The 27,473-nt window shown below is 34.8% G+C and overlaps 1 protein-coding gene across 4 annotated transcripts in view; it reads left to right on the top strand.

The window, feature by feature from the left end:
* The window catches only part of LNPK (lunapark, ER junction formation factor), an 84,673-nt gene that overhangs the window by 40,698 nt on the left and 16,502 nt on the right, over window positions 1-27,473 (top strand). For 3 of the 4 annotated variants that reach the window (XM_027590832.1, XM_027590831.1, XM_027590834.1), the window contains 5 exons: window positions 1,653-1,736; window positions 1,819-1,870; window positions 15,621-15,833; window positions 24,364-24,469; window positions 25,904-25,974. In XM_027590832.1, the coding sequence (XP_027446633.1) occupies window positions 1,653-1,736; window positions 1,819-1,870; window positions 15,621-15,833; window positions 24,364-24,469; window positions 25,904-25,974 (526 nt within the window). The remainder of the gene's footprint in view (window positions 1-1,652; window positions 1,737-1,818; window positions 1,871-15,620; window positions 15,834-24,363; window positions 24,470-25,903; window positions 25,975-27,473) is intronic. The other variant, XM_027590833.1, reaches the window with a different exon arrangement.

Genomic DNA, 27,473 nt, shown 5'->3' with positions numbered 1-27,473 from the left:
CCAAGTGTTGCAATCATTTGATGAAATTGCATTTTGGTTTTGAGTTTTCTGTGTTGTTTTAAAAATCACAGTGTTATCTAATCTTTTTAAGCCTAGCAGTCATCTTCGTCTAGAACTGTGCTGCCCACATCAGTGGCCAAAAGCCCCACGTATCTTTTAAATTTACATTGTTTAAAAGGGAATAAAACTACAATTCCATCCCTCAGTTGCACAAGCAACATTTGTCACATACGGCTTAGTGGTTACTGTATTGTGAAGATATAAACCATTTCTATCATTACATAAAGTTCTTTTGCAACAACATTGGTCTAAAACATCAAAAATTAATTTGTAGAGATCAGGGATTTAGTTCAGTGATATTCCATGTAGATTTAGGGATATATGCTATATCCTTTTTCTATCTTGATTCCCAGTTTTTCTCAACTCTAAAGTGACACTGCAAACATTTCCTTTACATCAGAACATTAAACTTGCTTGTTTTGAGAATTTATCATAATTTTGAAATAATTAGGAAAATGTTTTAGTTTTACTAAACCAAGGTTAAATCATTCATCTAAGCACTTAGCTTCTTAAATGTTGAATTGAGTCTTTAATGAGGAATCCATTAACTACTATTGGGTGGCATATTTTTAACTATTTTTTAACTTGGTAAATGTCTCTGTATTGTATTCTAAAATAAATGACCTTTTGAATAAATATGACATTTAATGAATCTACGTGGCTATCAGTGGCCACTGAGAAGGAAAAGGTCCCATTCCAGTTTTTACAAAGCATTTTCTTCTACACATTAGCTATTCGTCCTAATACAAGTGTCTTGTACTAAAATTGAACTTTTTCTGATACTGGGCCATAGCTGCTAAAATGATAGTTTACTAGTTATTGCTTTTTAAATTAAACCCTGTATTAAGCCATATAGTGACGTGAGTGTATTGTAAATAAAATGCCATAATAATGAACTCTTTTAATTACAGTCCCTAGTGTGTGTATAGAACTCAGTTAAATTTTTACTTAAATTCTTACTATGGTTTCTTTCCCTCTAAAGTTGTTTGAATCTAAGTAAAAAAGGGGGAACTTCAGCTTTTAAAGACATTTGAGCAAATTCCATGGCTGTTCTCCCAGTTAGTGAGTTTTCACTGCATTTGCAGCAAGCTAATTGCTTCTGCTAATAAATAATCTAAAATCGATGCTGACAGCAGTTAATTGGCACAGAGATTTTATTTTGTAAAGCTCTTGGCTAACGACCTTCTTTAAATTAATAGCATTAAGTGCTATGAGGAAATAAATCTGAGGAATTGCCTGTCATTTGCTTGTCATGTCTAATAACTTCCAATAATGAAGGCTGATAGATTTTTGCACATTCCATTATTGAAGTTGGTGCATGTAATTATTCTCCTCATTATATGTAAACAATTAGCAGTATTTGGTATTTCCTTGCAGTAAAGCTGTTAAATACAAGTAACATATTAGAGGTTAGAAGCCATTTTAAAATCTGGATTTTAATTATTTGAATGTAGGAAGTCTTTGATGCTATCTGGATATATTATATGCTGTTTATTTTAAGCATTGTACTTGAACACTTTTGGAATAGGACTTATAAAAATAAGTTGTGTATGTTTTAAAGTGTGACAATTTATGGAAATTTTTGTTCGTAGCTTGAAGAAGTCATGGAAAAAGAAACTTATAAAACGGCTAAGTTAATTCTTGAAAGGTTTGATCCAGACTCAAAGAAAGCAAAGGTAAGGCTGTTATATCACTGCTATTTTATTATAAATAGTGCATTATAGTAGGTCACTGTAATAATGTTATCGTAATTGACAGGAGTTTGAGCCGCCATCTGCTGGAGCAGCTGTAACTGCAAGACCTGGACAAGGTAAATAACTTTGTAGAAACTGCTGCTGCTGTTGGAAAGATCCATATTTATCCAAGTGAGTTCAAAAGTGTGATAGAGGTGTGTAAAAACTTACGTAGAATGCTTTTATATGAATTCATATTTGGTAACATGGGTTATGACTTGGAGTGAATGGCAATAAATTTATTTCATTTTGATTTTTCAGGAATATGTTGAAAAGTAAAGATGTTATCTGTTGAGATTAAATATGTAATTGGTTTTAAGCTTTTGAAATTTAAACAGTTTCACCAGTATTTTGTAAGGTTTTTTTCCCCTTTCAAATAAGAATCTCTTAGAACACCTTGTGAAAATTCTTACAGGGGCACCTCAGTGGCTCAGTTGGTTAAGCATCCGACCCTTGGTTTTGGCTCAGGTCATGATCTCAGGGTCGTGATATTGAGCCCAGCTTCCGGGCTCTGTACTCAGTATGGAGTCTGCTTAAGTTTCTCTCTTCCTATCCTTCCACCCCTCCCCTCCATGCTCTCACTCTCTCTTTCTCTCTCAAGTAAATAAATAAATCTTAAAAAAAAATTCTTACATTTTTATGATTTATTTTTGAGGAATTTAATGAAGATTTTTGTCAAGCTTGAAGTTTCTTCTAAATACTTTTATTTAGGAAGATAACATAATTTAGAAATTTTGAATTTCTAATAATTTAGAAAAAATTGGAATTACTGCTATGTAATAACATTAACTCTTTTTTTGAAGTTTTATTACCAGATTATTAGAGAAACCATCATTATTATATCATTAAATATTATGTAAAAGTTAAAAAGTCACTATTTTAAGTGGCTACATGAAGTAATTCTAATACTGACATGTGAAAAGATATTTTTGAGTTTGCATTGGCTTTCCTTTTTGTTTTCTTCTCTAGAATATAATAATATAGTTTATAAGGCTTTTGTTGCAATATAGAATATATTATTTTTAAAAATGTAACTTTTATTCTTATAAATCATCAGAATTGTAACTTGGTTTATAATGTTAGAATGACATTTAGAACTTGGAGAAGTCAATTCTTTTATAAATGTCCACAAAGACCATGGGTACTAAATAAGCCATAATAGTTTTAGGTTTTCTGATTGGCAGAGCTATATGGGAAGAACCCCACCCACTCCCATTTTCTGTAAGTAGGATTTGGTTTATAGAAATATAAGCCTGATGTTTTGATGAATGTAAAAGTTTACATATGATGAAAATAAATTAGATACTTGCACTGAAACTCCTGCCTTCATAATCCGTTTAAATTTTTCTATAATTTATACTTTCTAGTAATTTTAAAAAGAGTGGTCTATAGGCCAGGTTTCTGTAATTTTTATGGTATTTTGTATAACTGGCACTTACTTTTCAAAAATACTTTAACTTGAGGAAATATGTTTTTTAAATGTGATATTTTGCAGAAAACTGTTGCTGTTACTTAAAATAATCTGTTCTCTCATTAAAAAAAAGACATATGACCTCTTTACTAACATTCTTAAGTATTTATTAATATTTAGGCAACATAATTTCCTTGAAGAATTAAATTCATTTTTCTTCAGAAGCTTTTGAAACCCAAATACATTTTTTTCCTTCTGATGTCATATTGTAGTTATAGAAAAACCATTGCTGGTCTCTCTGCTCTTGATTCCTGTGGCACTGCTTTTGGATATCCTTCTAGGGAAAATTAACCCTTAGCTATAATATAAATGAATTGTTTATTTAAAAGAACGTTTTAAATAATTCTTAGGTGCAAACATCATGGAGAATACAGAGATGAATATAATAGGGTTTTTTACCTTAAGCTCGTAAGCTTTTTTTTCTTTAAAAAATATTTCTTCTGGAGTGTCCTGTTCTAGCATTACTAGTTCTTCCAGGTCTGTAAGTAATTAATTGGTGTTCGGAATTTTTTCCTTATTTAAAAAAATTCTAAACTATATCTCAACTTCATTCTACTTTTTGAGAATTATAATTGAGTTTTGTTTAATCTTTTCAGATCTCTTTTAGGTTTCTGTCATTTTGTAGGTGACTTAGTCATACATTCCATTTATGTTTAAGTTCTGTGTTCCTGTGAATTTAGTCCAAATATTTATGTCTTTGCTTGAACCATTGTTCATTCATTCTTTCCTTCCCCTCTTTCTCCTCTCTCCCTCTCTTTTCTTCCCTTTCTTGTCTTTTCCCTGTTTCTGAACTGAAATAGAAAGAGGGGAAAAAGTACTAAATATGTGTGTGTGTGTGTGTGTGTGTGTGTGTGTGTAATGCAAAAGAGCTAGTAAAATAAGTACGTATATATATTTTACTAGCTCTCTTGCATGATTGCTGAACCAGAACTGTGATTCATGTGTATAAGGTATCTTTTATTTTTTATTACTTAGTGCTAATGATATATATTATACTGAGATTGATTATAAAATTTGAGAATAGTATTCTTTGATTTGCTTAGGTTTAGCACTAAAAGGAGTGTGATATTTACTGGACACAATACTAACCTGACCATCTCCTCCTTTTTAATAAAGTTAATCTTTTAGAATATTTTTAGATTTATAGAAAAATTGCAAAGGTAGTACAAAGAATTCCCATATACCCTTGTACTAAGTTTCTGACATCTTACATTAACATAGTACATTTGCTAAAATTAATGAACCAATATTGATTCACTATTATTAACTTAAAGTCCATAGTTTATTCAGATTTCTTTAGTTTTTTATCTCAGGTCCTTTTTCTGTTTCAGGATCTCATCCAGGATACCATATTACATTTAGTTGACATGTCTTAGGCTTTTTTGGCTGTGCCGGTTTCTCAGACTCTCCTTGTTTTCCATGACCTTGACAGTATAGTCCTGACCCCTTTTTCATAAGGAATTTTTATTAGTGGGTGCTTAATCTTAGAAAATCAGTGTTATCATTTGATATGAAGGAATAAATGAACATAAAAGGTAGATATATGTGTATATATACATATTTACATTTAATAGAATGATATGGTACTTCGGTGTTTAGCATTTATTCTAGTTCTGTAGGAATCATAGACTGAGAGTCGGGAAGGCTTTGTCCTTAGCAGATTAAAAAGTAATGAAGTTTGGGGGTGCCCCTGTGTGGCACTGTCTGTTAAATGTCCAATTCTTGATCTCAGCTCAGGTCTTGATCTCAGGGTCATGAGTTCAAGCCCTGTGTTGGGCTCCATGCTTAGCATAGAGCCTACTTAAAAAAAAAAGTAATAAAGTTTGGATTTAATGAAAAAGTGGTATTTGCCAGTATAATTTTCTGAATAGATTCTAGAAAATAAAGAAATTGAGATATTTGGGGTTGGTAAGAAATTACATTTCTTTTCAAAGTTTTAATTGCCCTGCAGGAATAAATTGACTTAATAATAAATAATAAATAAATAAACAAAATAGTAAATAAAAAATGACTTCTATGTACTAATCTCTGATTTGTTTTTTATTTATTTATTTATTACTTATTTATTTTTTTTCAATAAATATTTACTTGAGTGTGTGCTCTTTGCCAGGCATTGTTTTAGGCCCTGGGGACATAATAGGGAACAAAACAAACAAAAAACTGTGTGTGTGTGTGTGTGTGTGTGTGTGTGTGTGTGTGTGTGTGAAATAGCCATGTATATACGTTTATATATAAAATGTTAGATGGAGGAAAAGGAAATAATGCAGAATAGGGAGTGCCTTCGGTAAGGTGGGTGGGTTGAAGTTTTAGATAAGGGTTATCAGGGAAAGCCACATTGATAAATTGACCAAAGATATGAAAGAAGTGGGGGAATGAGCCATGCAGATATCTGAAGGGAGAACATTGCAGACAGAGGAATTGGTAAGTGCAAAGACTGAGTAGACAGCAGGCCCAGATTGCTCTGGAAATAGCAAGACCAGTATGGCTGCACTGGATTGAACAACGGGGAGACTAGTAGGAGGGGCGGTAAGAGAGGAAGGAAAGGATCGTACCGTTTAGGGCCTTATCGAGTGTAGACCATTGTTAAGAATTTCAGTTTTCAATTACTTTAAAAGAATTTGGTTTTTGTTTGAGCAGAGGATTGACATGATCTAAATTATGTTTTAAAGGGAAGGTTACTCTGTTGAGGCTGTAAAGGGAGCAAAGGTAGAAGCAGGGAGACTACGTGGGAACCTATTGTAGTAATCTAGGAAAGCATTGATGTTGGCTTGGACCGTGGACCTTCAGTAACAGTGGAGGTGGTTTAAGAAGTAGTCAGATTCTGCATATATTTTGAAGTTAGAACCCAGATTACCTGATGGATTGGATATGGGGTGGGAGAAGGAGGAATCAGAGATAACTTAGGATTTTGGCCTGAGTAACTGGGAAGATGGAGTTGTCATTTACCAAGATGTTAGAAATTGCAAGAGGAACACTTTTTGGGGAAGGGGGAAGTTTGAGGTGATGTGGTGAAGAACAGGGTTTGGTTTTTGGACATGTACATTTGTACATGCCAGACATTCAGGTAGTATTTTAAGGAAGCAATAGAATATAAGTCTGGCAAACAGGAATTATCTGGGTTGGAGGTTTAATCTGGGTATCATCAATATGTGGATGGTATCAAAACCATCAGATTACCAAGGATGTAAACATGGAGAAAAAAGAGAAAAGGACCAAGACTGCCCTGGAGCACTCTAACCTTAAGATGTTGAGAGTAATGAAGAGGAACCATAAAGAGAAACTGAGAAATGGTCAGTGAGAGCAAATCCTGGAGAATGTGGGGTCCTGGATGCTAACTAAAGAGAGTGTTTCAAGGTAGTGATCCCCTATGAGAAATACTGCCAGTTAAGTTGAGAGTCGAGAATTGAACATTGATTTTGTTGAGGGCCATAGTGACCTTGAAAATAAAGGTTTTGGTGGAAGAATGAGGGCAAGAGCCTGATTAGAGTGGGCTTAAGAAAGTAGGGGAGTAGAGAAGTTGGAGACAGAAGAGACTATTCTTTGAATAAGAGGGAATGGAAAAATGGGTAGCTGGACGGGGGAGGATTATGTGTATGTGGGTGAACATATGCTGTATGAAAGAAATAGCATGCTTGTATGCTACCGGGAATGGCCTAGAAGACACATAATAATTGATGATGGAAAGAGTGGACACAGTTGTTGGAAAACTGTTCATTAGGAGGCAAGAAGGGATAGGATTTAGTATACAAGTGTGGGAGTTAGCTTTTGATGGGAGTATGCATAGTTCATCAATAGTAAGAAGTGAAGACAGAGAACATGGGCAGATACAGGTAAGTGGTGGGAATTGTCTTTTGATTGTATCTGTATTCTTAATGAGAGTGAGAATGGGGAAGATGTTGGGGGCCTGAAGAGAATATATAAAATAAATCTCTAGGGGAGTGAGAGAGTAAATGGATTAGGAAAATGTAGGAATGCCAGGGGACACTAGTGTCTGCTTAAAGTTAACAGTCATGAATTTGGGGCACCTGGGTGGCTCAGTTGGTTAAGCATCTGACTCTTGGTCTCAGCTCAGGTGTTGATCTCAAGGTCATGAGTTCAAGCCCCACGTTGGGCTCTACGCCCTGTGTGGAGCCCTACTTACAAAGAAGGAAAAGAAGGAGAAGAAGGAAGGAAGGAAGGAAGGAAGGAAGAAAAAGAAAGAAAGGAAAGAAAGAGAAAAGGAAGGAAGGAAGGAAGAAAAAGAAGAAGGAAAGAAAGAGTAAGTAAGTTAGGTGACAGTCATGAATTTAAAGCATGGTTGTGCATGCTTTCCAGTTGTGTTTAGCTGTATGGGTACAGGCGTGGAGTAGGAAGAGAGTTGGTCTAAACCAAGGTTGGGGTTTTACCTAATGGATTAAATGAAGTGGTAAAGGGGCAACGGAGGTGAAATTTTTCACAAGGGAGTGATTATAACAATGTATTATGGGATCTAAGATGATCATGAGGGAAATAAGGACATGAGAGGAGGATGATGGACAGTCAAAGGTGTTGGTAGTATTAATATAGGGGTCTGCAAACTACGAGATCTATTTAATATGGCTCTTGACCTTAGAACTGGTTTTACATTTTTCAAGTGTTCTAAAAAATAAGGAAGAATAAGAATATGCAAGAGAAACTGTATGTGGTCCGCAAAGCCTAAAATATTTACTATCTAACACTTTACAAAAAAAGTTTGCTGACTGCTTTAATAACTAATGGATCATAGATCCTCTTGGAATTGAAAGAATAATTGAGGAATTAATCTGGAAAGGTAACTGTGGTTTCAGAGTGGGATGCTTGAACTTGAAAAGGGTGCAGTTATCCTTAATGGCAAGGTTCTAGGATTAGGTTATGACTATAAATCCTTAACAGGCTCTCCTATATTTGTTTCAAAAGGAAGCTACATATGCATTTTTTTTTTTTACCTTTGTACATAACCCTGCATCTCTACTAATGAAATTAACAAAAGAAAAGTCAATTGTATTCTCCCACAGCTAAATTTGAAATCAATAAGTATTGCAGAAAAATTTAATGGCTCTAGAAAATGGATTATAACTTATTAAGTAGGTTTTTAGAGTTTACTCACTTGTGTTCCATGGCATATATGGAAGATTAAAGTAGAAATCACTAATCTTTATTGATCTTCGTATTTTGCTGTTTTTTGGGATGTATGTCTGATTAAGAAAATCTGGAAAACACTGGTAAAACAGTAAATTCACTTTTTTGGGGTGTTCTTTACTTAAGTGTCATATCTATACTGTTACAGTTATCTGTTGTATAACATGCCACCCCAAAACTTAGTGGCTTAGAACAACATTAATTTGTTTTGCTCATGAATTTGCAGTGTTGGCAAGTTTGGTAAAGATTGTTCATGTTTGCCTCACATCTCTTGGAGCTACCTGATGGGGCCTGGAAGATATCCTACCAAGATGGCTTATACATGTGGCTGACAAGTTGGTGCTGGCACTTAGTTCCTCTCCACATGGACTTCTCTCATGGGGTCAGTTGGACTTGCTCCAGTGTGGTGACTGGGTTCTAAGAGCAAGCAGCCCAAGAGACAGAAAGTAGTCCAGAAAACTGGGGCACCTGTATTCTCTTGGATAAATGGTAACAGAGCACAGATTCAAGGGAGGAGACATAGACATCCTCCCTTCCCCATTTGATGGGAGGCAAATCAAAGAATTTTGGACGTGTATTATAAAACTGCCACATGTACCTTAAAAGGCATTTAGATGCCCATCCATTTTTCAGTGTTCTTCTTAAATGCCACCATTACCATGAACCCTCCCTGCATCCCATCACCGAATTTAATCTCCCCATTCTTGGACCCTCCACGGTACTTGGACCCTCCACGGTACTTTGTTGGTTCCTTTTTTTATGGCACTTACCTGGTGTTTCATGATTTTGTGTTATCTTTGCTTGCCACCTCTATATGCAGCTCTGTATTCCATTCAGTAGTGCCTAGCTCAGAGTGGTTGCTTAATAAATATATTGAGTTGAAGGAAATAAAAGAAAACTTTTTTTTTTAGAATTAATGAATTTTATTTAAATGTTGTAAAGTAGTAATTTACCAAATGGGACCTTGATGAACGGCAAGGTACAGGTTGTTTAAAGTCGAAAGAGGTAGGAGACAAAGTAGAAATAAATCATCAAGGTGATGAAAAAAAGTAAATGTTGAGATAAAGAACTATAAAGCAAAACATTCTTTTTTTAATTGAACTATAATTGACATACAACATTAAATTAGTTTTAGGTGTACAACATAGTGATTTGACAATTGTGTGCATTACAAAAGACTCTCCAAGCTAGGTGTAGTTACCATCTGTCACCATACAAAGTTATTGCAATATTGTTGACTATATTCCCTATAGTGTACTTTTCATCCCAGTGACTTCTTTGTTTTATAATTGTAAATTTGTATCTCTTAATCTCCTTCACCTATTTTGCCTCCCTGCCCCCATTCTCTGGCAACCACCAGTTCTCTGTATTTATGAGTCTATTTTTTATTAGTTTGTTCATTTGTTTTGTTTTTTTAGATTCCACGTATAAGTGAAATCATATGGTAACTTGCCTTTTTCTGTCTGACTTATTTCACTTAGTATAATACCCTCTAGGTCCATCCATATTGTTGCAAATGGCAAGATCTCATCCTTTTTGATGGCTGAGTAATATTCCATTATATGCATATGTGTGTTTATGTAGACAACGATGGATTTGCTTTTGGCTTTGTTGAGGCAAGTGACATCCAGGTGGTATGGTTTATAGGTGATTGATTATTTTATATGGAGCTCAGGAAAAAGGTTAAGGTTATAGGTACAATTAGGAATCATTGGGACTTATAGATGATAGTTCTTCAAACCATGGGATTGAATGAAATTGCCCAGGGAGAGAAAATAGAGTAAGAAGGCTATGGCAAGAACCCCCGGGAATTAAATTTAATGGTAGAGGGAGAAGGGAGGAACTCAGGAAAAAGACAGAAGGAATGATTAGAGTTAAAAGCAGAACTAAACTGGTGTCTAGAAAGTTGAAGTGTAGTAGGGATGGCATCTGCTGTCATAGTCTGCAAAGGGTCAAGTTAAGTAGAAGACATATGAGGTCATCGAATCTGATAGGTTGGACAGAGTTGAGGGCACTGTTGTAATAAAAACTGGGATTTGTATCCTGCCTCCATCTCTTATTTACTGTGAGACTTTTGGCAAGTTACTTAGCTTCTGAGCTTTGGTTTCTTCTTTTGAAAACCGAGGGTTGGAATTATCTCAAAGAGTTAGTCTAAATATTGGGTGACATTAGTAAACTCACATTAAGCACCTATTATAGTTCCTAGCAGAAAATAGGGATTTGATAAAGAGTAGCTGTAACAGTAATGGTGATAAGTTTGTTGGTAACCAAACCAATGGTGCCTTCAGTGGTAAGTGATACTGTGGTAGCTAAGAAAGAGGACAAAAAACAGATGGTGTTAGGTCGAGGAGTGAAATGTTGGGGAAGTTTTTCTTTCTCTCTCATTCTCTCATTCTCTTTCTTTCTCTCTTTCTTTCCTTCCCAAAGCTTTTCCTCTATGGAAAGGAAGAGGTTATGGAGTCATTTTGTTACTAAAAAGTCATCCACCTATTGAGAAAACAATTTAAGTAGAGAAGTAGGGCTGAGTTTAAAGTAGCTTATTATGAGTAGGATATGTAGAAGATGATACAGTGAATATAGACCTTAGAGAACTTTTTGAAAGTAAAAGGAAGAGATGCCAGGTGCCTGGTCCTTATTTTGATTATTTAGAGGACTCGTATAAATTTAAACAATAGAGACCAGAATTTATATAAATTTAAAAATAGAAACTGTCCTGAAGCTATATCCCCAGTCTCACTTAACTACATTTAGTAATCACTTACAAAGAGCCAAATTCACCCTAAGTTTAAGAATATCCACTTTTGCATATGTGAATCATTCAAAGGCTTTTTCTTGATGCTTTTTCTTATGAGGCTTAGAACTGGACATAATGTTGAGAAAACCTTTGACCAGTGCTAGAGAAAATATGAGGATTGTCTTTGTAGTTTTGCCAACACTTTAAGGAAATTTGAAACCCAGAGTCGATAGAAGACTTTTTTAGTTTGCATAAGGAACTGGTGGTATTGGCTAGGATGAAAATCCAGGCCTCCGAACTGTAGTGTGGTATATTCTTCCTACTATAGCTTAATACCAAAATGAAGATAAAACCCTCTACAAATAATCAGTGTTTAAAAATCTGATAAATCAAGAATTATTTGTTTTATAGAACATTTATCTCAAGAATTAAGAGCAAGCTAGAGCTATAGGTTTAAGTTTTTGCATAAATTTTGAATTTACACATTTAAATAAGTTCACAAATAAGTTTAGGAAAACATTTAGTTTGTACATTAATATCTACACTTTATTTTAATTTTTGCTTTAGAAATTCTAGGTTGCTTAGCTTTTGATTTATTGTAATCTCTGGAACCTTTAGATGAATACTACTTCTAATAGTTTTTGCTTATTAAGTACTTATTAAGTACCTGTGCTTTGGTTAAGCCCTTTGCATTGCTTATCTCATTTAATTTTTACAACAGTTAAGAGGTAAGTATTCCTGTTAAAAGGAAGCTGAACTGAGATTTGTTAGCAACTTGGAAAAGGCTGCATGTACATCTAATAAATAGGGTGGAGCTGAAATTTAAATCAACACAGCTTGATCCCAGAGTCTGCTTTTTTTTTTTCTTTGTAGTTTCAAGTTTTTATTTAAATTCCAGTTAGTTAACACAGTGTAATATTAGTTTCAGGTGTAGAATTTAGTGATTCATCACTTACATACAACACCCCGTGCTCATCACAAGTGCTGTCCTTAATCCCCATCACCCATTTAACCCAGCTCCACCCTGCCTACCCACCTCTCCTACAGCAACCCTCTGTTCTCTGTAGTTAAGAGTCTGTTTTATGGATTGCGTTTTTTCCCCCTCTATATTCATCTGTTTTGTTTCTTAAATTCCACGTGTCAGTGAAATCATATGGTATTTGTCTTTAACTTATTTCAAGCAGAGTCTGTGCTTTTTAACAACTATCTTGTTTTATCATTATTTTAACCGACTGAGCCACCCAGGCGCCATTTTATCATTATTTTAAACTTTGTTTTCTTTTGTTTATTGTAATATAGAAGTTTTAAATATCATTTAGATTCTATTTGCTTCATTTTGAATTAAAAAATATAGACATGTACTCATACTTGGTGGGTATAATTTTTATTGAATTAGTGATTGATCACTGATAAGGATGTTGAAATATCCTCCAGTCAAGAATTGAACTTATGGAACACTCCTTATGATACTTTACCAGATTGGTGTGAAATGCTTGGTAAATCTTTTTTGTGGGATGGTATTTTACGTTTAAATGCAGGAAAAGTTAAATATAACCAATACAATACTTTGTTGAATAACAAAGTTTTTAGAGTAAATGTATTACAGAGTATTTGTGAATGGCAAATCTTAGATGATTTAAATGATAAATTTTAGATGTTTTAAATTGAGACTACCAGAATATTTCATAACACCTTACCAAATACAGATTTGGTGTTGTATTGCTAGCTATTTTCACCTATTGATATTGTAAAGTTACCTGCTTTTCCTTTGAAAACAATGAAACTATGTTTTCTCCCTTTCCTCTTTCATGTCATTTTTCTCCTTTTTCTGTCAAAATTTAGATTCAGAAATTATTAAGCCAAGTCTCTTTCGTGGAATGCTAGACATGGTGTCCTTTGTAACCTAGCTAGTTATAGACCTCGACTTTCGGTAGTTCATGAGTGATACGAGTGATGTGTGTTAAAAGGGCACTTTAATTGTCCCAGGGTAGATGCACATTCAGAGAAAGCAATTTCAAGTCTTTGTGCAAGAAGTGAAAGAATAATAACTACTTTTGATATAGTTTGATACATATTAAACTTCTACTTATCTGGAAGAAAAATGTCATTTTGTAGAGTTATGTTTTAGCTGAAAATTGGCTAAAAAATGATTTACAGTTTTTGATACCTTGTTTTTGTTTTTTGTATTTTTTTTTTTTAAAGATTTTATTTATTTGACAGAGACACAGCAAGAGAGGGAACACAAGCAGGGGGAGTGGGAGAGGGAGAAGCAGGCTTCCCACTGAGCAGGGAGCCTGATGCGGGTCTCGATCCCAGGACCCTGGGACCATGACCTGAGCCGAAGGCAGACGCTTAACGACTGAGCCACCCAGGTGCCCTGATACCTTGTTTTTTTAAAAATTAATTTAAATGACCAAATCTTAATATAATTTCAATGATCTTAGTACCTTTTGTAGCATTTTTTTTTTTTTTTTAAGTAGGCTCCACGCCCAATGTGGGGCTTCAATTCACAACCCTGAGATTGAGTTGCATGCTTTACCAACTGAGCCAGCCAGCCAGGGGCCCCTCAATACCTTTTGCAGAATTTCATGGCTTTCCCAATGTGTAACCACCTTTTAAGGTGTTCCTTGTGAGTAAAAGATAATTAAGTAACCAGCTAATTGGCAGGAGATATTAGGATACAATTAGATCAGGTAAGATCTGAAAATTCTATATAAACTGCATGGAAAATAGCCAGATATAAAGGTAGTTCCATTTATCTCATGATGATCTGCTTGTAATTTATTATTTTGGTGGCTAGGTTAGAGACTAAATTAAGAGCCAGAGGAAAATTAGTTTGTCTTAGTAATTACAGCTCACTAATTGGTCATTTGAAAATACTTTGTGTGGGTGTACTGGGTGGCTCAGTCGGTTAAGCGTCTGCCTTCAGCTCAGACGGGGTCCCGGGGTCCTGGGATCGAGCCCCATGTCAGGTTCCCGAGGAGGGAGTCTGCTTCTCTCCCTCTGCCACTTCCCCTGCTTTTGTGTGCGTGCTCTCTCTCTCTCTCTCAAATAAATAAATAAAATCTTTAAAAAAAAAGAAAACTTTTTAAAATTAAAAGAAAATATATGAAAAGACTGTCATCTGAAATATTATGTATTTGATAAATGTGAGCTATCAATACAGACATCATTTAATCCTTATAACAGTTCTATGAGTTAATATTATTATCCTAAATTTACAGATAAAGAAGAGAGGTTTAGTGAAGTTAACCCATCTGAAGTCATGTAATGCTGCTATAAGCTACAGCCAAGATTCTGACCAAACTTTTCTGCTAGATTGTAGTGAACTGAAACCTGATGCTAGAGCTGCACTTTTAGTTGCAATGAACTCTTCATGAAAATCTTTAACTGTCAAATACAGTCCAAATTTAAATTTTTTTTTCTTCTGGAAGTGTGCATTTTTACCAGTCATGCCAATTAAAATTTAACTTCTTTAGTTTCAGCCTACTATTTCAGGATTTGTGATAATTTAAGGTGATATGTAGAATTAAAAAGCAATAAGCACTTCTTGAGATCTTACCGTTGACATTCAAGTAAGATATTGGTGGGGAGGGGAAATGATAGAACTGGATTTTGTGTTACGGAGTTAGGGGATCATGAAATTTTCTGTAAAGGGCCAGATAGTAAGTACAGTAAATGGCTCTGACAGCCATGTGATCTCTTGTAAATGCTCAGCTCTTCTAAAGCAGCTGTAGACAATATGTAAACAAAAGAGTGTTGCCATGTTTTAATAAAACTACTAAAAGGAGCGGGAGCCTGGATTTGGCACATTTACCACTGCCGTTACAGAAAATCTTGTAATTTCTGCAACTAAAAGATAAGACTTATGATGATACTGCTTATGTAGAGTGGAAGTTTTCCTTTATTGAATGTATTGGCAAAAAAAAAAATTACCAAAAGGCAGTAATAGTATAAAGGAGATTGGGAATAGTACCTAATAGTAAAGACTACTTTTTCAGCATTTCTATGACTACTTAGATTAAGTACCTCATAAATTATTTGATAATTCCAGAATATACTTATTCACTCATTTCTTAGAATTAACCTTTTTCTTGAAGAAACAAATCTGCCATTTTCATCAGATTTTTCACAAATTTTGATAAACTTACTTTCCTTTATCATAAATTAGGAAGGATTACTGTGAAAAGACATGACACATAATTGGGTGATGATTTTATTTTATTTGAATTTATTTTGAAAAGTGGTATCTGTAGATAGATCAAGGCTTTTGTGTAAATATATGCAGTTGGAAGTGTAGGGTCAGAAATGGAGTACTGTTATAGTCAGTTTTCAATGTTACATCTTATAAACTTCTCATTACAAGAAGTTTTGACCCTACAGATGCTTTCTGGTGCTACAAAACTTTATTAAACGTGAATCATTTTGTGGTATTGGCTAATATGGATATTAAGTCAAAAATGCACTTTTTAATTCTTATTCTCAGAGATTCGTCAGCGAACTGCAGCTCAGAGAAACCTTTCTCCAACACCCGCGAGCTCTAGCCAGGGCCCTCCTCCACAAGTTCCAGTATCTCCTGGACCACCAAAGGACAGTTCAGCCCCGGGTGGACCCCCAGAAAGAACTGTTACTCCAGCCCTATCATCAAATGTGTTACCAAGACGTCTTGGATCCCCTGCTACTTCAGTGCCTGGAATGGGTAAACAGAGCACTTAATGTTATTTACAGTTTATATTGTTTTCTCTGGTTACCAATAAAACGGGCCATTTTCAGGCAGTATGGAAATGGCATTTCATTTGGAAATAGCAGAGCAGTTATCTGATTAAGCAGGAGTTCCATATTCAATTAGCCATAACTCTTTACAGCTGGCACCTTGTGATACTGAAACCTATTTCTTGAGCTCATTTAACTGTTATGGCTTCTTTGTTTAAATGGCAATAAAACTTTGTGGTATTCTGTAGTCAACGGTATAGCATATCTTTTTATATTCAGCTTTAGAATGACTCCAGATTTATATAAAATGGGGATAGAAGAGAACACTTTTGGAATATATTCATGCTTTTTGCTAAACTCTTCACATATATTTTTAAACATGACAACATATTCCAGGAAGACTATTTCTGCATTGTGGTATACAATACTATTATTGTTAATATGGGCTGGTAGATTTTTCTTTTATTTAGCGGTTGAACCTTAGTATTTTCTGACAGATACTTTAGCATAAAGTTCTATTAAATTAACAACTGCCTTAATTTCATTTCTTTGGATTCTCTTTTTTCAGTGTGGTAGATCTCTAGGGGAAGATTCCATTTTTGGAGTGTAGTAGATTATATTACCCTGCAGCTTTCTTTTGGAGTGTGATGGGACATGGAAGTCTACTGCTTCAGCAGATCACATTATTTTATATAAATTTCCATGTCAGATCCTTGAATATGATAGTAAATTATTTATCTTATTTTAAGATATTTAATTCTAATTTAAATTACTTTGGTATTTCATGACTAATTACTAACATATGATTTATAATGATTTTGAGGTTAGCCAGTAGTTGATATCAGGTATTCAGGACACTTACATAATAAAAGCAATCTAAATGTTACTATGACAGGAGTTTTTTTTTCCTGCTTTTCCTTCAAAGAAAAGGAGCATAAGATTTTAGAAAACTAGAAAACTGTTAATTTATAAACAAATTAAAACTGGCTACAAATGAAATATATATAAATCGTAACTTTTAGTTATTGAAAAATACTTCTAAACTTGACATATAATGATGTCACAAGGCACCCATGTATTTTGTGAAATTGAGAAAAATTAAGTTGAAAATTATTTTATCTTTCTGTTATTTGATTGATTTGAGATACTCATGATTTGTAAAGTTCTTAATAGTTTAATGGAAGAACTTTTTTTGTGTGTGAGAATGCATGAATTATATACATTTGTGTATCTAAGTTTTAAGGAAATAAAAGTCTAGCAACTTGTATAAAGTAATAAAAACTGTATTGCACATATAAGAATAGGGTTATAGAGGGAACAATGGCCTAAATTTCATGATCATGTAAATAAAACGTATTTTACTGAAGTTTTTGTTTTCCATGTAGAAGACTAAGTTGTGCAATGCCAAAAATATGAATGAGTTAAGTGATTTCTTATAGAGAAGATTAATAATTCATTTTTTCATTATGCCATATTTATGGAAGAGAATCAGTTTAATGTGTATTACCACAGGGCTCCCATATGTTTGAAAATTAATAACCAGCAGGTACTTGATAATTTGCCAAGCTGTGTAAAAATGACCGGTATTCCTACAATGATTGCTCTTGATGTTTGTATTAATTACTGTTATCTGTAATAGCATAAATATGAAGATGTGTTATTTTAAAAGTTAATAGTATGCGCAGCATTTAGGATATTTTTATGAAATCTGTTGTTTTATGTATCCAGATTCCTTTATGGACATTTTCATTTTAAACATACAGAAATAAAATATTCCAGCAAAAGTTAATTTGACTTAAATGTTTTCAAGATATAATTTGGCATACTTATTCAAGTTGAAAATTTGATGAGGAATGACACTTAATGTGTGCAATCAGATTTACTTTTTGATCATAAATGATTGAATGTTGTTAATACAAGTAAACCAGTGACTTCTCTGATGAAATCTGAAAAATGTTCTTGATTTGTTATACAAAGAACTTATTCTAGAACCCGAATTTCATTTGTTAATTGCTACAATTTTGACATCATTTGCCCTTTTTTAGATGGTAACAACCTTTAGGTTTGTGGTTATTTACAAAGCAAATCTCTTTGTTAGCCTTTAAAATATTAATATAGTATTGGTACTCTAAAACCATTCTTGAGCACTTTAAAGTTTTGTCACAGTCATTTTGAAAACCTTATATCCTTATATTGTAAGGCTTAATCCAACAAGGCCTCATTTTGTTGCAGTCTTCTATGAGGTCTCCCTGTAAACCTTCATTGCTGCCCGTCTTATTCTTATGTTCATCCAGCCTTGCTTTACAAAGGCAAACATCACTTACTTATTTTATTCTCTTTCTTCTCAGTGCTGCCTTCTGTGTTGTCTCTTAGTTCAGAGTATCACCTACAAACAGTTCTTTTTCAGTTTTCAAAGATTGTGGTTACAATTCATAACTCTTTATTTTTGTTGTTAATGTTTTTAAATGATGTAAGTCATTTAATCAAACTAGGTTATTCTTCCACTCTCCACTCTCCATTTATCTCTTTTGATATTGCCTGGTTTATTACATGAACACAGTATATTTCTGTTTATTTAGACCTTCAGTTTTTCTCAGCAGTGTTTTATAGTGTGCAGTATATAAGTTTTATACATTTTCTTGGTTAAATATTTATGTAATTATCTCCAATTTTTGAGCCTATTGAAAATGGCTTTGTTTTACTATCTCCAGTTATTCATTGCTAAATATACAAATATATATAGAAATACAATTGATTTTTGTATATTGGTCTTCTATAATCTTGCTAAACCTATTAGTTTTATTAGTTTTTTGATAGATTCTATAGTATTTTCCATAGACTATCACATTGTGAATAAAGATAATTCTTTTTTTCCAATCTGTGTTCTTTTTATTTCTCATTCTTGCTTATTACACAAACTAGAACCTTTGGTACAATGTTGAATAGAAGTGGCAAAAGCAGGGGAGCCTGGCTGGTTCAGTTGGTGGAGCTTGCAACTCTTGATCTTGGGGTTGTGAGTTCAAGCCCCACATTGGATGTAGAGATTACTTACAAATAAAATCTTTAAAAAAAAGAAGAAGTGGAAAAACGGACCTTCTTCCTTATTGCTGATCTTAGGAGGAAAGCAGTTACCTTTTCACCTTTCCACATGGTGTTAGCTGTAGGGTTTGTTTGTTTTACGTAGGTAACTTTTATCAGGTTGAGGAAGTGCCCATCAATTTCTAGTTAGCTGAAGATTTTTATCAGTAATGGATGATGGATTTTATCAAATGTTTTTTAATGCATCTATTGAGATGCTTAAGTGGGGTTTTAGTTTATTTTTTGTTTTCACATCTGTTAATGTAGTGAAATAAGTTGATTTTTAAATGTTGGACTACCTTGCTTTCCTGAGATAAATCTGACTTAGTCATGGTGTTTTATTTTTTATATATATTGTTGGGTTTGATTTGCTAAAAGTTTGTTAAAAATGTTTATATCAATGTTCTTAGGGATACTGGTCTGTAGTATTATTTTTTCTTGTAATGTCTTTGTCAGGTTTGGGTATCAGAGGTATAAGAAAGTATTCTGTCATCTTGAATTTTACAGACAGTTTTGTGTAGAATTTATATTATTTCTTCCTTAAATATTTGGTAGAATTTACAGGTTTAAGCATCTGGGTCTGCTGTTTTCTTTGTGGAAGTTTTTTTTTTTAAACTAAAAATTCAATTGAACAAAATCTACAGACTAATATCTCTTAGGAACATAGATATAAAAGTTCTTTATAAAATTTTAGCATACTGAATAATTATTTCTTGTTGAGTGAACTTTTGTAATTTGGTAGTCTTTCAAAGGATTGTATTGGCATGAAATTATTCATAATATGCTTGTAAACAATAGATTTATGCCATTTCTCTCATTCCTGATGTTAGTATTTTGTATCTTCCCTTTTTTTCCCTGATTAGTCTGCTAGAGGTCTATCAGTTTTGATATTCTCAAAAGAATCAGATTTTCTCTATTATTTTTGTATTTTCTATTTTATTATTCTGTTTATCTTGGGTTTAATTTGCTCTTCCTTTTTTTAGTTTCTTAAGGTGGAAGCTGAATTCATGAATTTTAGATTTACCCTCTTTTATAGATGTTTTAGTGTTATAAATTTTCCTCTACCTACTGCTTTAGCTGCATATCATAAGTTTGATATGTTGTTTTTTCATTTTCATTCAATTAAAAATACTTTCTAACTTCCATTTTGATTTTTCTTTGAACCCTTGGTCATTTAAATGTATGTTAGTTAGTCTCCAAATATTTGGAGATTTTCTTGTTGTCTTTCTGTTGCTAATTTCTAATTTAATTCCATCATGGTCAGAAAACATATGTTGTATTGTTTAAATTTTCTTAAATGTACTGAGGCTTGTTTTATGTCTCAGAATATCATCTGTCTTGGTAAATGTTTTATATTCACCTGAATATATATTCTGTTCCTGTTGGATAGAGTGGCTATAAATGTTAATTAGGACAAGTTGGTAGCACATAGTATTTTTCAGATCTTCTCTATCATTACTGATTTCTGTGTTTATTCTGTCAATTATTGAGAGGAAGCTGTTGAAATCTCCAACTGTACTATTGTATGTGCATGTGTATAAATTGTATATAGTATTGTGTGTGTGTGTGTATATATATATTATATATACACACAAGTATATATATAACATACACAGTAGATATGTATTTATTTCTTTTTGTAGTTTCTATTAGTTTTTTGCTTTATGTGTTTTGAAACTCTGTTATGATGCACATATATATTTAGGATTATGTTCTCTTGATGAAGTGACTCCTTTGTTATTATAAAATTACCCTTTTTATCCCTGATAATATTCTTTGCTGTGAAGTCTACTCTGTTTGATATTAATACAGCTACTCCAGATTTCTTTTGATTAGTGTTAGCATATTTATATATGTGTGTCTATCATTTATTTATTATTATTTTTAAAGGATGTATTTATTTTAGAGAGAGAGAGAGGGAGAACACAAGTGGGGGAAGGGGCAGAGGGAGAGGAAGAGAGAGAATCCCAAGCAGACTCCACACCGAGTGTGGAGCCCACCATGGGTCTTGATCCCACAACCCCAAGATCATGAACTGAGCTGAAACCAAGAGTTGGATACCTAATCAACTGAGCCACCCAGATGTCCCTCTATCATTTATTTTTAACCTATTTGTGTCTTTGTATTTATTTATTTTTTATTTATTTTTCTTTTTGGTAAGCAACATATATCAGGTTCTTGCTTTTTTATTGTGACAATCCATGGCTTATAATGAGGATGTCAGGCTACATACATTTAACTGGGTTGGTGTATTTGGGTTTGAGTTTAAATCTTCTATTGTGCTATTTTTTTCTTTTTTTCTTTTTTTTTTTTAAGATTTTTATTTATTTATTTATTTGAGACAGAGAGAATGAGAGAGAGAGAGAGAGAGAGAGCGCGCACATGAGAGGGGGGAGAGTCAGAGGGAGAAGCAGACTCCCCGCCGAGCAGGGAGCCTAATGCGGGACTTGATCCAGGGACTCCTGGATCTTGACCTGAGCCGAAGGCAGTCGCTTAACCAACTGAGCCACCCAGGCGCCCTATTGTGCTATTTTTTTCTACTTGTCCCTCTGTTCTATTACTTTTCTCCTTGTCATCTGCCTTCTTTTGAATTGAGTATCTTTATTATTTTATCTTTTTTCATTGCTTTACTAGCTATATTGCTTTTTCATGTTATTTTAGTGGGTCTTTTGGGGTTTACAGTATGTATCTTGAACTTATAACAGTTCATCTTCAAGTGATATAATACCAATTCACAAATAGTTTGATAATCTAACAACAATATACTTACATTTCTCCTCTCCTGGCCTTTGTGCTACTGTTGCCATACATTTTACTTCAATATATGTTAATTCTTTTTTTTTTTAAGATTTTATTTATTTATTTGACAGAGAGAGACACAGCGAGAGAGGGAACACAAGCAGGGGGAGTGGGAGAGGGAGAAGCAGGCCTCCCGCCGAGCAGGGAGCCCAATGCAGGGCTCGATCCTAGGACCCTGGGATTATGACCTCAGCCGAAGGCAGACGCTTAACGATTGAGCCACCCAAGCGCCCCTACTTCAATATATGTTATAAACCCTACAACAAATGATTATTTTTCCTTTAAGCTATCAATTATTTTTCAAGAGTTTTGGATATTTATCCACATGGTAACCATTTCAGTTATTTCCTTTGTACTACCTCTTTCTATCTGGTGTCATTTTTCTGTCTTTTAACATTTTTATAGTGCAGTTCTGCTAATGATGAATTCTTTCAGTTTTGTATGTCTGAAAAAGTCTTCATTTTGCTTTCATTTTTAAAAGATGTTTTTACTAATACAGAATTCTAATTGATAGTTTTTCTTTAAAAATATTGCTTCACTTTCTTCTGGCTTGCTTATTTTCTGATGAGAAATCTATCATTCTTACTTCTGTTTCTCTGTATATAATGTGTCTTCTTCTGACTGTGCTATGATTTTCTCTTTATCACTGGTTTTAAGCAATTTGATTGTCTCTGCCTTGGTGCAAAATTATGTTTCTTGTGCTTAGGGTTTGTTGATATTCTTGGATTTGTGGGTTTATAGATTTCATCAAATTAGGAAAATTTTTGTGCATTATTTCTTCAAGTATTGGTTTCTTTTCTCTCTCTTTTCTTATGGACTCCAGTTATATGTATATTAGGCTGCTTGTGTTTGTTCCACAGCTTGCTGATAACTTGTTTATTTAAAAAATTTTTAGGCTTTTCTTTGTGTTTCATTATGTATGGTTTCTATTGCTATATCTTCAGGTTTACTTCTGTGCCCTCCGCGTCCAAACTGCTATTCATCCCATCTGCTGATTTTTTATTCTAGACCTTATAGTTTTCATCTGTAGAAGTTCAGTCTGGGTCTTTTGAATTTTTTCCATGTTTTGACTACACACATTGAATCTTTCTTCTAGATTCTTAGTCATATGGAATATGGTCATAATAAGTGTTTTAACATATCTGTATACTAATTCTATAAACTGTCATTTCTGTTGATTTTTCTCATGCGTTGTATTTTCCTGCTTATTTGTACATCTAATAATTTTTGATCTGATATCAGGCATTATGAATTTTATCTTACTGAATGCTGGATGTTTTTATGTCCTTATACAAAGGTCCTCTGAATACTTAATCCAAAAACCTGTGTGTTATGACGTTTTCCACTCTGGCTGCTGAGAACATGCAATACTTTGGCCCCATGTGAACACTGTTACCTTTAATATTTGGGGGCATTTTCTTCTGTGTACTCAGATAGTTTCATCATACACATGCACCAGTCAGTAGTATTTTGAGCAGTCTTGGGGATCTTCTGTAGATCTTTGGTGTTCTTGCTCTGTGCATTCCTCTTCCTGTGAACCCAAGCTGCCTTGGTCTCTCCAGAGTTCCATCTTTATCTCCTCAAACTCAGGGATACTGATACATTTCAGCTGGACTTACCCTCCCTGGGCTGCTGCCTGGGGATTTTCTCCAGGCAATAAGCTGGGGCAGTTGTTGGACTCATCTTCCTTACTTTTGGTCTCTCGGGGATCTTTATCCTACATTGCCTGTTATATATGTGTCTTTAAAATACATGTTTCATCATATATTTTGCAAAGTATTTTAGGTGGGAAGGTAAATCTGACCCCGGTGACTCTATTATTGCTCCAAATGAAAGTCTCCTAATTTGTTATTACATAAGATTTTAAGTGTAGGGGCATTTTATTTATTTATTTTTCTTTTAAAATATTTTATTACTTGTATAATCCTACAAAAATCTATTCAGTTATATCTATCCATACATGTATATACATGTTTTTTAAATTTTTTATTTTTAAATTATTTTTTAAATTTAAGTTTACTTAACATACAGTGCAATTCAGTAGAATTCAGTGATTCATCACTTACACTCTTATTAAAGAGGATTGTTGTCCTCTTTAATAAGAGCCTGGGCACTTAAAAAATTAGTTTGTACAGAGCCCAGCATAGTTTCATTTCATAACATAATGAAACTAGTACAGAGCCCAACATATTCAATAGATTATGTTGATGGTTTTGATATAGAACATAATTTAACATTTTTTTGGTAGTGTAATATTTTTATTTTTTTATTTTTTTAAAAGATTTTATTTATTTATTTGACAGAGACACATGAGAGAGTGAACACAGCAAGGAGGGGGAACGGGAGAGGGAGAAGCAGGCTTCTGCTGAGCAGGAAGCCCGATGTGGGGCTCGATCCCAGGGCCCTGGGATCATGACCTGAGCCAAAGGCAGATGCTTAATGACTGAGGCACCCAGGTGCCCCTGTAGTGTAATATTTTTAATGAAAACTTGAATGCTCTGAAGAGATGTATTTTTGTTTTGTTAAAATCTTTCGAAAATTCTGACAAGCATGGGTAGTACTTGGTAACTGAAGTAAAGTTTAAATGTATTTTATACATATATATTTTATATTTATTTATTTATTTATTTATTTACTAGGTCTTCATCCTCCGGGTCCACCTTTAGCAAGACCCATTCTCCCCCGAGAACGAGGTGCTCTGGATAGAATTGTTGAATATTTAGTTGGTGATGGTCCACAAAACAGGTAATGTTTATTAAGGTGGTAGGTAAGTGAAAATGAGGAAAAAGTTTATTGGTCAGGGGGTGTGTGTGTGTGTGTGTGTGTGTGCGCGCGCGCGCGCATGTGTATGCGGTAGATGTTCTACAGTTTTGTGGCTCTTATTTCCTGATTTTAGAACATAATAGAATATTTTATAGCCCTGCAAAGAGTACATATTCAATTGTTTTTCAGTAAAAATTTGGATAAAGTATCTAGATAAAATACAGAAAAATATATAGAGAAAACAAAATAACGTTATGTGGTATTTTTAGAGAAACTGTATCATTCATTGAAACTTTAAAGCTCGAAGAGCAAACAAATAGCGAAAACTTGGTAGGTTGTAAGAAATGGAGTTTTAGGGGCGCCTGGGTGGCTCAGGCATTAAGCGTCTGCCTTTGGCTCAGGTCATGATCTTAGGGTCCTGGGATCGAGCCCCGCATCGGGCTCCCTACTCAGCGGTGAGTCTGCCTCTCCCACTCCCCCTGCTTGTGTTCCCTCCCTCGCTGTCTCTCTCTCTCTTTCAAATAAATAAATAAAATCTTTAAAAAAAAAAGGAGTTTTATAGATGTCAGTACTGGAATTGGTGATGATGATTTTAACAATGAGGACAATTTACATATGTTTGACACTTTTAGTTCTCAAAATACTTCTCCACTTATTGAATTTTTATGATAACCCTAGGAAGGCAGGGATGATGTGAGCAGAGCAACTGTCATAGTGTAGACTTTTAAAAAATACTTAGAATAGTAGAGTAGATATTTCACAAGGTTATGGTTAATATTATTTTAATAAAAGGACTGAATTTAATGTTAATATAATACATTATATATTACTCAAAACAGACAAATTGTTGTTTGATAGGGCCAAGTATTTGTTAAGTACATACACCGAGAACAGAGAGAGTATATAAATAGGAAATGAGGAAGATGTATAACTAGGATAGATATAGGAATCATGAAGTATGAAGTTAACCTTTGGATTGGACTAAACAAATTAAATTCATTTCTTTATTACAGACTTCTCAGAGGTTTTAATAACAGTCATTGTGGATCTCTAAGGGGTTCCATCTTTTCCAGTCTTATCTAGTCACAGATTTGGGGTCTGTCATCCTCAGAAATATATGTTAGGAAATACTGAAATTTAAGTGGTCTGTTATTGACTATGTTTCTGTTAACTTAGTATGGATATATTCATTTGACTCATGACTTGTTTTTAATTTGGTGTATAAATTATATTTTAAAAGGCTTACAATTTTGGCTATGTTTAAAAAGTATTGTTCATTGTTTACTAACTAACATTTAAACTGTTAATGACATATTTTGCTATGCTAAAATATAAGTTAGCTGTTGGCTAAAGTAGCCTTTCCATGGGCTTTGTCTGCATTTGTAACTGATATGTTCATTTTTCCTTTTTGTTTAGGTATGCCCTTATATGTCAGCAGTGTTTTTCTCATAATGGCATGGCTTTGAAAGAAGAATTTGAATACATTGGTAAGAACTATTGGGCGGTTAGATTTAAATATTTTACTCTTAAGTATTTTATTCTATGCCAATTCCTATGTAATGTCACTTTGTTGTAGGTGCCCTGTATGTATTTTTCAGGCATATTGTTCTTATTTTAGAACACAGAGCAAAGCAGGAAAAACAGTGCAGTTGTTTTCCTCCTACAGTGTACAACTTCTAGGTCAGTTTTCTCAAACTTCACTGTGTATCAGAATCACCTGAAGAGCTTTTAAAGATTATCATGCCTAGGACCCACCTACAAAGAGTCTGTTTTAATTGATCTGGGGGGAGGCGGACAGGCTTTTTTTTTTTTTTTTTTTAAAGCACCTCAGATGATTCTCATGTGTAGCTACTATTAAAAAAAATTGCACTAGATACAGCAAGATGGCGGAGGAGTAGGAGACCTAGATTTTGTCTGGTCTCAGGAATTCAGCTGAATAGGGATCAAACCATTCTGAACACCTACGAACTCAACAGGAGATCGAACAGGAGAGTAGCAACAACTCTCTGAACAGAGAAGCGACCACTTACTGGAAGGTAGGACGTCCGGAGAAGTGAATCCGAGGCGATATTCGGGAGGATAGACGGCGGGGGAGGGGCCTCCGCCGGCCGCTTCTGGCAAGTGCTAGAGCCGCGGAGCACAAAATCGGACCTTTTAAAAGTTGGCTCGGCAGAGGGACGCCGCTGCAGTGGCTAAGCGGGGGGTGGAATCCTCCCGGGACAGTGTGGTCTCAGGACCCTTGGGGTCACAGAGAGACCGGGGTGCCTGAGTGCGCCAGAGCTCCCAGGTGTCGGGGCGGGGAAGCCGGCTGCAGATACGGAGCAGAGTCGCGGGCTCTCAGCTCGGGGTTCCCATAAACTGTGATCTGCGGCCCAGTCGGGGCACGGCTCCCCCAGCAAGGACCCAACAAGCAGCAGATCCGGGGAGACTCCCCTTCCTTCCCGGGGAGGAGCGGTGCGGGAACGCACTGCAGGGATCTGCTCGGTTTGGAGACTCCGAGCGGGGTCGGGTGCCAGAGATAGCAACGCTCGATCACAGGCCGGGTGAGCACGGAGTGCGGCCGGAGACCGGGGACACGGGAGTGACTGCTTTTCTCTGGGGGCGCACTGAGGAGTGGGGCCCCGAGTTCTCGGCTCCTCCGGGCGGAGACTGGGAGGCCGCCATTTTCGCCCTGGTCCTCCAAAGCTGTACCGAGAGCTTGCAGGGAACAAAAGCTCCTGAGAGCAAACTGGAGCAGCTTCCTTAGCCCGGACCAACAAGGGCGGGGCAATTCCGCCTCCGGCAAAGACATTTGGAAACCACAGCAACAGGCCCCTCCCCCAGAAGATCAACACAAACAGCCAGCAAGCCAAGACCAAGTTGATCGATCAAGGAGAATAGGAGAACTCCAGCGCTAGGGGAATACTGCACATAGATTCATGGCTTCTTTTTTTTTTTTTTTTTTACCATGATTCATTATTTCATCAAAGTTAATTTTTGTTGACTT

This window comes from Zalophus californianus, chromosome 3, assembly GCF_009762305.2.
Source record: "Zalophus californianus isolate mZalCal1 chromosome 3, mZalCal1.pri.v2, whole genome shotgun sequence".
Lineage (NCBI taxonomy): Eukaryota > Metazoa > Chordata > Mammalia > Carnivora > Otariidae > Zalophus > Zalophus californianus.
This window is presented reverse-complemented; position numbering and strand designations above follow the sequence as displayed.